Source organism: Mauremys reevesii, linkage group 16, assembly GCF_016161935.1.
Source record: "Mauremys reevesii isolate NIE-2019 linkage group 16, ASM1616193v1, whole genome shotgun sequence".
NCBI lineage: Eukaryota > Metazoa > Chordata > Testudines > Geoemydidae > Mauremys > Mauremys reevesii.
Window position 1 is genome coordinate 40,545,938 of NC_052638.1, and position 13,069 is coordinate 40,559,006.

Sequence of the window (13,069 nt, forward strand, 5' to 3'; positions counted from 1 at the left end):
AATGTTCCGTTCTACACGTCTGTCAGTCCCCCAGACTGCCCTGAGGTCTGGAAAACACATGGTCATTTATCACATGGGGCGTGAATTCCTTTCAACCTCCAGGAGTCAAAGATCAGGAGAGTCCCCGCTGAAAAAAATTCCCATCTCTTGAAAATATTCCAAACAGTTCTCGATGTACATGGGCACACTTTGATTATTGCACGTGAGAAACTAAACTCGAGACAGGAAAATCTGGAGATAATATATTGGTTCCTGGCTAAACTGAGGGAAGTGACACATGCAGATACGGCATGTGGACGCCTGATTGGGTGGAAATGTTGTTGGAATTGACTCAGTTTCCAGGAGGCAGAGTGGTCCTGTGACACTCAACAGCAACCACTCCAGCAGACTCGGGTGCATGGTGCCTGACTTCACAGAGAGGCCAGTCCAGACGTATGGCATATTGGAGAGGGAGGGTGATCCTAAGGGCTCCATAGTGGGCAGTGGAGAGAGAATCCTCCTGCTTAGGGCCCTACCAAATTCACAGCCATGAAAAACAAGTCACGGACCATGAAATCTGTTCTGCCCCCGTGAAATCAGGCCTTTTGTGTGCTTTTACCCTATACTAGTTCCCTATAGATTTCACGTGGGGAGACCAGCGTTTCTTAAACAGGGGTCCTGACCCAAAAGGGGACTTGCAGGGGGGTTGCAGTATTGCCACACTTACTTCTGCTCTGCCTTCAGAGCTGGGCGGCTGGAGAGCGGTGGCTGTTGGGCAGGCACCCAGCTCTGAAGGCAGCGCCCCACCAGCAGCAGCACAGAAGTAAGAGTGGCAATACCATCCCATGCCATCCTTCTGCACTGCTGCCTTCAGAGCTGGGTGGCCGGAGAGCGGCAGCTGCTGACTGAGGGCCCAGCTCTGCAGGCAGCAGCGCAGAAGTAAGAGTGGCAATACCATACCATCCATCCTTACTTCTGTGCTGCTGCTGCTGGTGACGGCTCTGCCTTCAGAGCTGGGCTCCCGGCTAGCAGCAGCCACTCTCCAGCTGCCCAGCTCTGAAGGCAGCACCATTGCCAGCAGCAGCGCAGAAGTAAGGGTAACAGTACCACACACACACCCCAACTCCTTTCTGGGTCAAGACATATAAATAGCTGAAATCATTAAATTTATAATTTTTAAAATCCTATGACCGTGAATTTGGCAAGGCCCTACTCATGGAGAACTAAAGCTGTTCATCTCTGGAAGAAACTGTTTGCAAGCCCAGAGCTCGCCATTGCGCATCATGGCACTGGTGGGTCTGTGCCCAGCCTGGGGCCGGGCACCAGGATACCCAGAGCTGAGCACCCAGGAGAATCAGAGCAGTCCCTTTGGATCACTTCTTGCTGCAGGCTTTGCAACGTGGCTGGCTGAGTTTCCTGAGCCACACGATAGTGGCTACAGTCTCTCTGCTCCTGAAGCCTTTTGGTGGCCGGTCCATTCTTCAGCCATCCCACAGCTAGGATGTTGTTCTGAGCACTGTGGCTCCCTGTTACAAACCAGCAGGGGAAGCAGGTTAGCACCAGGGGGCTAGCGAGAGAGGGCCCTTGAACCACAGCAGTGCTGATTCCAACCACTCAGGCCTTTGTCTGAGGCTCCTGTTTCCTGAGCTGTCTCCTTCCTGTTTGAGCTTTCCCGCCAGCGGGGCAATCAGGTCCGTCAGTGACACCACAGCGGGGAGTCAAGCTCAGTGTGTGGACACAATGCAACAGTGTGTCATTAAGGAGAGAATGGAGATTGACGGATAGGTTAAAGCTAAGAGCTCTCTTGTGCTCCCATCAAGAGTCTGCAATTGAAATCAGTAGTCCTGAGACCCCCCCTGCCCAGCCCAAAGGGTGGCAAAGCCTCTATTAGCAGAATGTGACTAATCATCTTAAGTAGCTACCAAAGTGCAGCACAGCTTGTTAAGCATTTAGCCAGGCTGTGCTGGGATGACCTCTCTCAATCTTCCCAGACTGCAGTGCAAGTGGCTAATTATTTGATCACACCTGCCACATCAGGCTCTGTCTGTGAGCCCTCCAGAAAGGACCGTTCTAATTCGAGTCGCCGTTTGGTAAAAATCTCGTCCTTTTAATGTAATAGCACCAGCCCCCTCTTTTCATCCTGCCCCAGCCAGGTGTGGGTGGGCTTAACCCCAGGTTTAGAAATCAAACTCCTCTCTAAAGCCTCCAGCAGTGTCTGTTGCGGTGGATGTAGCAGGCAGCACCTCCCCACACACACCAACCACAGCTCGTAGCAGGTGCGGGTCCCGCTGGGAGAGGATTAGGTGGGTTCTGCTGACTCCCTGAGGCAGGTAACTCGTTACCCTAACCAGATGTGCAAGAGGTGGAGGTGGCTGTCTAGAGAGAGTGAGGAAAGATCTAGCCCAGGGGTGGGCAAACTTTTTGGCCCGAAGGCCACATCAGGGTTGTGGAACTGTCTGGAGGGCCGGGTAGGGAAGGCTGTGCCTCCCCAAATAGCCTGGCCCCCGCCCTCATCCGCCCCCTGCCTGCCCCCCTCAGAACTCCTGACCCATCCAGCCCCCCTGCTCCTTGTCCCTTCACTGCCCCTCTCCAGACCCCCCACCCCCTATCCAGACCCCCTGCTCCCTGTCCCCTAACTGCCCTGACCCCTAGCCACACCCCCACCCCCTGACAGGCCCCCCGGGACTCCCACACCTATCCAACACCCCCCCATTCCCCGTCCCCGACCACCACCCCCAAACCTCCAATCCATCCAACTGCCCCCTGTCCCCTGACCGCCCTGACTGCCTCCTGGAACCCCCTGCCCCTTATCCAACCCCACCGCTCCCTGCCCCCTTACCATGCTGCTCAGAGCAGCAGGAGCTTGCAGCCCTGCCACCCAGCCGGAGCCAGCCATGCCGCCCGCACTGCCCGGCAGGAGCGGCAGGCCAGAGCACTGGTGGCACGGCGAGCTGAGGCTGCGGGGGAGGGGGGACAGCGGGAGGGGGGCCAGGGTAGCTTCCCCGGCTGGGAGCTCAGGGGCCAGGCAGGACAGTCCCGCGGGCCGTAGTTTGCCCACCTCTGATCTAGGGTGTGGGCTGAGCAGTCCTGGTGCAGAGACCTAGGAACAGCCAAGCCCACGGAAAAGGTCTGAGATGAACCTCATGCTGAATCATTGTTAATTGTCAATAAAACCAGGAGGGGGTGAGTTGGGAGTTGATCTAGTGCGTGCATTGTGTCCGAGCACGTTGGGAAAGGAACCAGCCCACAGCAGAGAGAATGCATCCTCTTATTTGCACTGCTTTCAGAGGCAAGCGGTTTTCTTTAGGAAGGCAGAGTACAGTGGTGGGCAGGACAGTCCTTTCCGGGAGGGAGGCGAAGCAAGGCTAGCTAACCTGCTCTCGGTCTATTGGTACCCCTGCGAAAACAGGAGCACCTATGTCTGAGCTCTCCAGGCCAAGCCCTGGGGACAGCTTGTGTCATCCCGGCGGGGCTGCCTGGAGCCTTAAGATGCTCAGCAGAGAGTCTCTTCTAATGCTCGCTGGCCAACAGCAGATGTCCTGCAAACACCAGCCCGAGGGCTCTTCCCAGCGAGGAGTTTTGACCAGTGCTTTGAATGTGGCGCCCTGGGCGCGGTGGCACATGCTGAGCTGCAGCGGTAGGACCCACTGGATCCAGGCCTGGCAGCATGAACTGAGCCGTGGGGGAGTGGCGGGCCTGGGAAAACAGGCAGGACCATGAAGCGGAAATGGCAGCTAAGCAGCATTTGCTCTGTTTGCAGGAGACACAGCGGTGTACAAGGAGGCCACGTACTGGATCAAGGGCCGCACCTCTGTGGACATCATCAAAAGCGGAGGCTATAAAATTAGCGCCCTAGAAGTCGAGCACCATCTGCTAGCACACCCCAGTATTGCAGGTAAGGTGCAGCACCTGGTGTTCGCTGCTCTCGGCTTTGGAGGGGGGCAGGCAAATTAAAGTGTTATTGCTCTAGGTGAAGAGCTGTACCTGGAGACGGTCCCAGGGCAGGCAGGCGATGGGCAAGCTTCCCCCAGGCAGCTCTGTCCCAGCTTGCAGTGCCCCCCAGGCCTGCAGCTGATCGGAGACTGGCGAAGGTGCGGAATTGGGCCAGAATTATATTGAAGCCCAGGTCTCTGAGCATGTGCACCCATGGCCACCCCGTACCAGTGCCGCATGAGCTCTTGTTACTCACAGAGCTCCGTTGCGGCCGGGTTAGCTGCTGTGTTGGTTTGGCTTTGTCTCCGTGCTGTGCAGTAATGAGGATAGAAGGTATATGAAGGAGGTGCCGTTGGGGAGCCTTGCTTGGGTTTCAGCGGTAGCCCAGAAGAAGCCAATGTGAGACTGCCTGAGGGTTCTTGCCTGGAGGCCATTTCACAGCCTTTCCATTAGCAGGGTTGGGTGTGAGTGACAAGCAGACTGAATTCAGAGCCCAGCGCTGCAGGGCCTCTGTGGCTGAAGCCAGGAAACTCACAGCCAGGTGCAGATTCAGCAGCAGCTCACGTCAGATGTTGGAAATAAGAAATTTTATTAAATCTTCCTGACCTCCTTGCTGACCCTTCATTAGAGGAGGGAATCAGTGCGCCGCCAGGGCAAGGTTGCCCAATAGGGGATGGAATAAGTGCAGGGCAGGACAGTTCTCTCTTTATCCAGGCTACTTGGGGAGCTTTTCCGCTCTCTGTTAGATCCTGCCATTGGAAGAGTTCCTGATATTCTTCTGTCAGCTCTACCCTGGTACTCCTAGTAATTCCTCCCCCAGTCGATCCTCTCCTTCCCTGTACGTGGCTGCCCTGCCCACCTGGCCATTGTCTCACCAGCTTACCCAGAGTTAGCTCTTTTATGCTCTTCTCCTGGTCTCTTGGAAATGGGTCTGAGTTTCTTCAGGCTGTGTTTTGCTCTTTCTCCAGATGTGGCTGTGATAGGACCTCCAGACATGACTTGGGGCCAGCGGGTCAGTGCTGTGGTGAAATTGCAGGAGGGTGAGATGCTGTCTCTCAAGGACCTGAGGGACTGGGCAAGGTGAGTGCCAGGCATGAGACAGTGCACAGCAAATGCTGCAGTCTACTATTGTTGGGGTTGAGAGCCCCACCTGCTCTTAAGGTTGTCTGATACGTCCCATTATAATACCCTTTTTCATTTGCTTGTAACTATGCCAAACATCAACTCTTTGGGCTGCAGTTTCCATGGGACTTGTATGCTGAATTATTTTGGAAAGTTTCAGCCAATATGGTTCATCTATTTCCAAGAACAAGTTATGGGGGAGAGAAGATACGTTGATTTACCATTTTAAAAAAAAAAAATCCTGGCAACCTTTTCTTTGAGAAACTCTAGTGCCCATGTGCTTTGGAGCAGGGCTCTGAAATGTAGCCAGAGTTGGCCACTGAGTCAGGAATGTGCCTTTTGCTGTTCCCATGAAAATCCACTCAAATTTGGCCAAGTTATAAACCTCTGAAAAAACTCAGTTCACACATGCTGTCAAACTGAGAGGACATTTTCATTAATGATGATGATGATAGAGTGGAAAGTATGCTTCTAAAATGTGCAGATGACCCCAAACTGGGGGGCAGGCACTTTGGAGGACAGGATTAGAACTCAAAATGATCTTGATAAATTGGAGAATTGGTCTGAAATCAACAAATACAATTCAGTAAAAGCAAGTACAAAGTACTGCACTTGAGAAGGAAAAATATGCACAACTACAAAATGGGAAATAACTGACTAGGCAACAGTACTGCAGAAAAGGATCTGGGGGTTCTGGTGGATCCCAAATAGAATATGAGTGAACAGTGTGATGCTACTGTGTAAAAGGCAAATGTCATTCTGGGGCATATTAACAGGAGTGTTACATCTGAGACACACAAGGTAATTATCTTGCTCTTCTTGGCACTGGTGAGGCCCCGGCTGGGGTACTGTGTCCTGGTTTGGGCACCACACTTTAGAAAAGACATGAACTAATTGGAGAGTGTCCAGAGGAAAGCAACAAAAATAGGAGGTTTAGAAAATACAATCTATGAGGAAAGGTTGGAAGAATTAGGAAAGTTTAGTCTAGAGAAGAGATAGCTGAGGGGGGAACCTGATACCAGTCTTCAGATATATGAAAGGTCGTTATAAAGAGGACAGTGATCAGTTGTTCTCCATGTCCACTGATGGTTGGACAAGAAGTAATGGGCTTTATTTGCAGCAAGGGAAATTTAGGTTAGATATTAGGAAAAACTTTCGAACCGTAAGGGAAGTTAAGTACTAGGGCTGGTCTACACTGGGGGGGGGTGTCGATCTAAGATACGCAACTTCAGCTACGCGAAGTCCAAGTATCTTACTTTGACTTACCTGGCCGTCTCACGGCAGCGAGTCGACTGCCGCGGCTCCCCCGTCGATGCTGCTTACTCCTTCTGCTGAGGTGGAGTACGGGCGTCAATTCGTGGATCGGTTACCACCCCCGGATGCAGCAGGGAGTATAGACGTACCCCTAGAATCGGTTACAAAGGGAGGCTGCGGACTCCCCGTCCTTGGAGGTTTTTCAGAATAGGTTAGAAAAGTGGCTGTCACTGGTGGCCTAGGTTTACTTGGTCCTGGCTCCACGTGGGGGGATGGAGTAGGTGTCCTCCTGGTCCCTTCCAGCCCGACATTTCCCTGAGTCTGTGCTCAGCAGAGACTGTTTAGAGTTCAGCAGCTGAAATCCCGAAAGATTCCACCCTCCCTGGCCTGCGCTGACCCTTTCTGCTCCTCGGTGTGACTGCCAGTTGGAAGGGCTTGTAACAGTCTGGTTGTGTGTAATTATTGACGTATGTGCAGAGTGGCAGAGAGGCAGCGTGGGTCCTGTGATGGAAGAGTTCAGTAGTAAGACATGGTTTCATTTGGAGGCCACTCACAGACAGCTGTGGTCTCAAAGGGGTGTCTGGTGCGAACAGCTGGGAGCAGCGAAAGCACATTCAGAGTGTCAGGCGGTCTGGTAGTTTGGGGTGTTGGTCACCAGAAGGAATGAACTAACTGAACCCAAACAAAACCAAAGTCATGTGTTAGGTTAGAGCCGGGCTGTCTGCCACAGGCTTGGGGATGCGGAAAGCTCAGCAGGTCCTGAGACCCGGAGGAGGTAATGGAAGGGAATGGGCCGTGCTCCCCAGGAGTGCGCTTGACGAATGGTGCAGTAATGAGCTGGTTCTCTGCCACACTAGTGGAAGTTGCACCCTCTGTAGCCAGACGGGGCTGTGCGGGGGAGACGGGGAAGAGGCCCCAGAGCACAGTCACTCATGGAACACACGGTGTGGCAGAGAACAGGAGCTAAAGCAGAGACACTGCGGGAGAAGCATCATGTTTCCTCCCCAGTTGTTTCCACCAAAGCAGGGACCTTTGCTCAGGTCTCGGCCTATAATGCTGCTGTCTCCTCCAATCCTCCTTCCTGTCCATTTGTTTGTCAGCCTTGGGAAGCCCGTCCATCCCAGCGGGGGGGCTGTAAGGCCCAGCACAGCCAAGGGAGCCCCTCCAACACCATTTACACATGCAGGCGTGGGAAAGGTGCCGGTAGCTCAGAGGCATGCAGTGGCACAGCATTTCTGCACTCAACCCCCGAGGACTCCGGGACTCCACAGCAGCTGAGAGATGGAGAAGCAGGATCACTTTTGTTTATTATTATTAATTTTATTATTCCACTAGCAAAGTATATAGTAGTGGAGCCATTTGTTTTCCTGGAGACTCCTCTCCCTAGGGCTGCGGATCGTGCTGGGGAGGCTGGCGCTATTTCACAAACAGTAGGAACACTTGTTTCATCAAGGGCTGCACAGCTGGCCAATTAAAGATTCCCCTGGATTTGCAAAATCGCAGTTGGAAGACTACAATTTAGCAAATGCAAGGAAGATTCTAGTTGGCCAGCTGCTGCTCTGATTAAACAATTACTTTGTGGGAGAAAAAAAATCAAACAAAGGAACCAAACCCACACTGGCTGGTCCGCCAGAGCCAAGTCTGAGCCCCAGCATCCTGCCTCCTCTGGCACTGCTTCATGTTACTCCTTTTCCACCAGTCACTGGTCTGGGAATCCTGCTTCTCCCAGCGGGGCTGAAGGTACCTGGCAGTTTGCTCCGTGCCTTTAAATTGATGGGCTCTTGGAATTACGGCTGGGACTCACCTCCGGGAGAGGGGGAAGCAGTTCTAATGTGTTTGCAAATCTCCACTAGCTCTGCTAGCAAAAGAGGAATGTATGAGGCACTGAGACGGAGTGCGGCAGGGTGGACATTGGGGATGAAGGCACCACAGAGTGTTTGGTTGATAGCCACTGTGCTTGTCTCACTGGCATTGTCTCCAGTGGTTCCCTTTATCCTCACCTATTACAGCCCTTCCCCACACAGCCGCCATCCCACATACTGTCTAGACGGCAGCTTAGAAAGACCATCCTGGTCTGTGTTGAATTAAGTCCTTGACTTTAAGCTGGAGCCCAATGCGGCACAGTCCCCAGAATGCCAGGATGCGTTGCTGTTATAATTACTCTTTTAGCATGAGTCCTGCAGACACAGATGTTTCCTGCGGCACTGTCTGGACCAGCACATGCAGGTGTGCCCAGATGCTCCAACCAGCCCTGTCTTACTGTCTCCAGCTAGTGCGTCTTCCCAAAGCAGTGGCAGGGAGCTCTGTGCTGCTCTGTGACCTCTCTGCTTTTGTCTTTGCCTGGGCTTCGTTCGCCTTTGTCTAGTCACAATCTGCCCTTCAATCAAGGCAGTCCGCAGGGAGAGAGCTCTCCCATCTCCTCTGTTCACGGTGCTCTGACCCTCGCCGGCTTACACTGTGGTTCTTTGCCCGTGCACAGCAAAGATAGGAGCCCTTCAAATTAAGCCATTGAAATGTGAAGAGAGGAGAAATCCAGCCAGTGCCTGCTGTGCCTTAGAAGGGGCAGCGAGAGCCCCAGGAAGCGTCCCTGCCCCTGGCCCATGCGCTGTCTCCCAGGCACCACGCCCACGCTGGCTTTTCCCCTCAGTCCGCATGGCTCCCTCGCGCTCTGTCTCTCCCTTTATTTTATATGTCACTTACGTTTGTTTTGCCCCTTTCTCGCACTCACTGGCAGGCGACACATGTCCCTCTCCAGAGTGATTCATTTTGCAGCTTTCGCCTCCAATCTCGTTTCCTGGTGACAGGCGCCGTCCTGAGTTAGAGCCGTCCATATGGTAGGATGTGTTGATCGTTGGGTTTGGAGGGGGGAGGAGGGATGATGGTTGAAGAACTCAGTGGACTTGACACGTTGCATTAGAATCAGTGCCAGGGAGCTGCCTGTCGGAGCTGGGTATGGCCCCAGGTTGGGGACACGCAGGCAGCAGAAGGCGGGAGACAAGCCCCCTGCTCTTCAAAGGCCAAAGAGACTTGGTTCCTGAGCTAGTTCTGTGCTGAGACTCCCTCCTGTGAAAGAGAGAAGGACCATGGGCCTGCGTGTGTGTAAGAGCGCACACGTGTGTGTGTGAGGCACACAGGTGAGCCTGGCCAGGGCTGGCGTTTGGGCAGAGCTGGCTGGCCTGCGAGCTCATCTGTGACGTTCTAGGCAAAGCGACTAGTAACGAGGAGACCTACTCAGAATTGTGTCATTTTGCATGGTTTTGCTTCCTTAATGATATTACTCTGCATTTATCATTTGTTTTCCCTGCCACTGCTAATCGTAAGGATTGATTAGTATCCATTCTGCTCACTGAAGGCAGTTCATCCTCCCCTCCCTGGGGGCACGCTCAGAGGTTTGTGGTGCACAGGCAGTGGGGGTGTGAAGGGACTGGGGAGCCCAGTAGGACTGTGATTGTCTCATCCGTCCCCAGCCAACATCTGGTTTGTGTCGCAAGTGACGTGAGTCTCACTCTGCATCGTAGAGGGGACGTCCCCATGTCCCCAGCTGAAAGTGAATCCATGGCTGACGCTCCCAGCAAACTCGTGAAAGGCCAGCTGCTGCGGAGGCATCTCACTCAAACACCCTGCCCCTCTCCCGGTGCTTTTGGCACTGTTATCCTCACTGCTCCCCCAGCCCCTTGGGTCTGCACAGACACGACTGGGAGGGACCTGATTTCCAATTCCCTGTGCTAGGAAGAGACTCTTACTGCCCATGCGTCAAATCCCCCCTGCAAACCCATGTCTTTCGTCAAGCCCCAGGTGTGGAACTCCTTCCCTGAGGGTCTCTCTACAGCGCTTCCCTGGGCGTGTGTGTGTCTGAGTTAGGCAGGAGCTTCCTGGAGCTGACACACCAGTGACGTCATGCTCCTGTGATTGTGACATCATAGCCAGCCCCACAGTGGAATGAATTGGTCTGCTGACACCAGATCCCTTATGGTAATCATCAGTGATGAGGCAGCTCTGTTGGTGAATCCTTAGGAAGTGGCGAGTCATGGGTCCAGGGAGGGCAGATGTCACATGTTAACGGGAGGCTGCCTGTCCCATGGTCTTCCTGAAATGACTCTCCTCTGAGCGAGATTTCACAGATGCCTCCATCACACTCAGATCAGCTGAACCTTCCACGCCACGATCTTGCTGTGTTGCCAGGACCCTTTGTTTCCTCTGTGAGCCTTGCCAGAGCCCTGCCATGTCCCCCCGTAATGGCCCCGTTACAGGGTGTCTCTGGTGTGCTTCGCTGGGTAGCTAGATGTGGACAGAGCTGCTTGGTCCTGCAGGACTAAGAGGATCATGTGTATCCCCCAGTGGTGCAGTCAGTTAAGGCCGGGATTGGGGTTTCTCAGCTGCGTTCTATTGCTGGCTGTAGAACTTGAGTCATCTGCCAGAGCTGAGTTAACCCTTCCCATTCCCGGAAAGGCAGGCCTCGCTCTGTGTGTGTGCATTAGGTGTAGGCATAGATTCAGAGACCTCTTCCCTTTCTGCTTTATTGGATGTTCTTATCACAGCTTTTTCAATCCCTGAACTCTCATATGTGCCACCATCCCGTGACTTGAGGGAGCACTTCTTGAAGATTCATCTTCCTTTTACTGTGCCGTCCCCAAAGAGAGTGGAGCATACCATCTGGTGGCTCTGGAAGGGAGGTACCTCCGTGATAGTGAGGATTTATTGAAAAAGTATGTGTCTGTGTTCCAGGGAATCCATGGCGTACTACACCATCCCCACAGAGCTGCTCCTGGTGGAGGAGATCCCACGCAATCAGATGGGGAAAATCAACAAGAAGCAACTTCTCAAGCACTTCTACCCAACCTAGTGAGGCATCAGGCTGAGGAGAGCAGGAGCCAACCGAGATGGCTCCCCCGCAATGCCTGTTGCCTGAATGGAGTCTCTTTGAGGAGCTTTAATGCATGAAAATGATACTAATCAGGTGCTGTCCGTGATTTCTGTGCTCGTCATGCTGGGATTGTCAGTCAATAAAATCTGGTTTCATTCCACGTGGTCTCCTCATTGGCTGAGCAGAGCCTGGAGAAGAGCAAGGTTATGTTCCTTCTGTAGGAGCCTCTCTCAAGAATCTCAGAGCCACCCCCGAGAGATACTGAGGAGCCAGGCCCAGGAATAAATTGTGTGTGTGAATACCAGGGAGGTCTGAAATATTTGCAGGTAAGAGGAGTGTCCTACACGCACGCCAGGGCTGAGAATGGAGGACTTCAGACTCCTGAGGACTTGCTGGGCAGGTCCCTAGTTCACTGAGTTAGTGTTTAGATGCAGGGCTTTGGAGCGAAGCCCGGAGCCGGAGCGCGGAGCAGCTCCGGAGCAGTGGAACTGCAGGTTTTTGCCTGGAGCTGGAGCGGAGCTGGAGCACTGCTCCAAAGCCCTGTTTAGATGGATGGGAGATGGACAAGGGGAGCAGGCTGTGTTGGGGGCTGGGCTGAGGGGAGAAGCAGAGTGCTGCCATGCGTGTCCCATCTTTCACTCCAGCAGCCCCCCTGTAGGCTCAGGCTGACGGGATCCATTCTGCACCCCAGGGAGCAGCCATGTGGGCTGGAGTGAAATGGAGCCAGCCTCCTTGCCAAGAGCCCTGCAGTCATTGTCCAGGCAGAGCCTGGTTTTGAAGGGGTTTCCACCTAGCTTCCTGCTCCGGACTGCAGTCAGCTGTCCCCTCCACCATAATCCTGCAAACCAACCGGAGCTGATGGCACTCGGCACAAGACAGACGAGGACCTGCCCACCTGTGCCCAGGCTGTAGGAGTCAGTTTGTGACAACAGGCCCTTCCCAGTAAATGTGGGCTGAATGGCTGTTTACCACGGCACCTGGCTACGGGCTGCTTCGCCATTGCCTCAGCCAGCAATTCTCCAGGAGTTTCGGGGAATTTACAGGGTAAGCGCCGGGTAATCGCAAGGGATGCACAGAATTATTTGTCTCTTCTAAACCAGAGCCTAAGTGACATGGAAATGGCCTTAATACCCAACAGGTGTAGTCCTGTACCATGCAGGCCGCACAGATAGTCAGCAGCTAGGTCCTCTGCAGAGAATCTACTGAACCCTGTGTCGTTCCCAGGTAAGAGTGGCACGTGGCTAGGAGGGACTTCACACTGTCTTGGCATGGAGGGGAAGGTCTGTGCAGGAACCCCTGAACTCCCCCCTCCCTGTCTTTGTGTCTCTGCATGCTCATCCTTGCTATTCTCTAGCTCTCAGCCTCAGGCCATATGCAGCTCATCCCAGATGAAATTACTCTTTAAATTAAACTCCTCTCTTCAGCCATCCGCAGTGATGCCTGTTAATTCTGCCTTGCTTGCCACGCTTCCCTCCGACTTTCCCCCCGTGGTGGGATTTCTGTTGTGCTTTGTTTTGTTTTTATGGAGCAGTTAAAGAGTCCGTCATTTAGGGGAGTCTAATCTCTTTGTGGGAGCGTCTAATAACCTGCTGTAAATTGATATCTGTCCGTTGGCATGCTTCGCCACACGCCGCCTCCTGTCTTCCTGCAGATGTGAAGAAGCAGTAATTAGAGAAGCACAAATAAATACAAACTGCTCTTAATAGCCCATGCGCAGCTCTCTCTCTCTCTCTCTCTCTCTCTCGTCCCCGCTCCGTGCCCAGGAGATGCTCTCTCCTCATGGCTGCCCTGGGCTGGCTAAGTGCAGACATGATGCAGGGTTCATGCAGGCCCATGTGCTTTGTGTTGACCACAGGCTTCCCTTCTGCATGGGAAGTGGACTCCAAAGGGCTCGTGGCCTGTAACAAGCCCAGGCTG

General features: G+C 53.4%; 1 protein-coding gene across 9 annotated transcripts in view; it reads left to right on the top strand.

Annotated features, from left to right (window-relative positions):
• ACSF3 (acyl-CoA synthetase family member 3) overlaps positions 1 to 12,768 on the top strand; it is a 104,979-nt gene extending 92,211 nt beyond the window's left edge. For 4 of the 9 annotated variants that reach the window (XM_039503168.1, XM_039503178.1, XM_039503167.1 and 1 more), the window contains 3 exons: positions 3,740 to 3,874; positions 4,881 to 4,992; positions 11,014 to 11,287. In XM_039503168.1, the coding sequence (XP_039359102.1) occupies positions 3,740 to 3,874; positions 4,881 to 4,992; positions 11,014 to 11,131 (365 nt within the window). In that variant the 3' untranslated portion in view covers positions 11,132 to 11,287. Of the gene's footprint in view, positions 1 to 3,739; positions 3,875 to 4,880; positions 4,993 to 10,266; positions 10,488 to 11,013 lie in introns of those variants that run through there. The other 5 variants (XM_039503173.1, XM_039503171.1, XM_039503174.1 and 2 more) reach the window with 5 other exon arrangements.
• Positions 12,769 to 13,069: the final 301 nt, after the last annotated feature.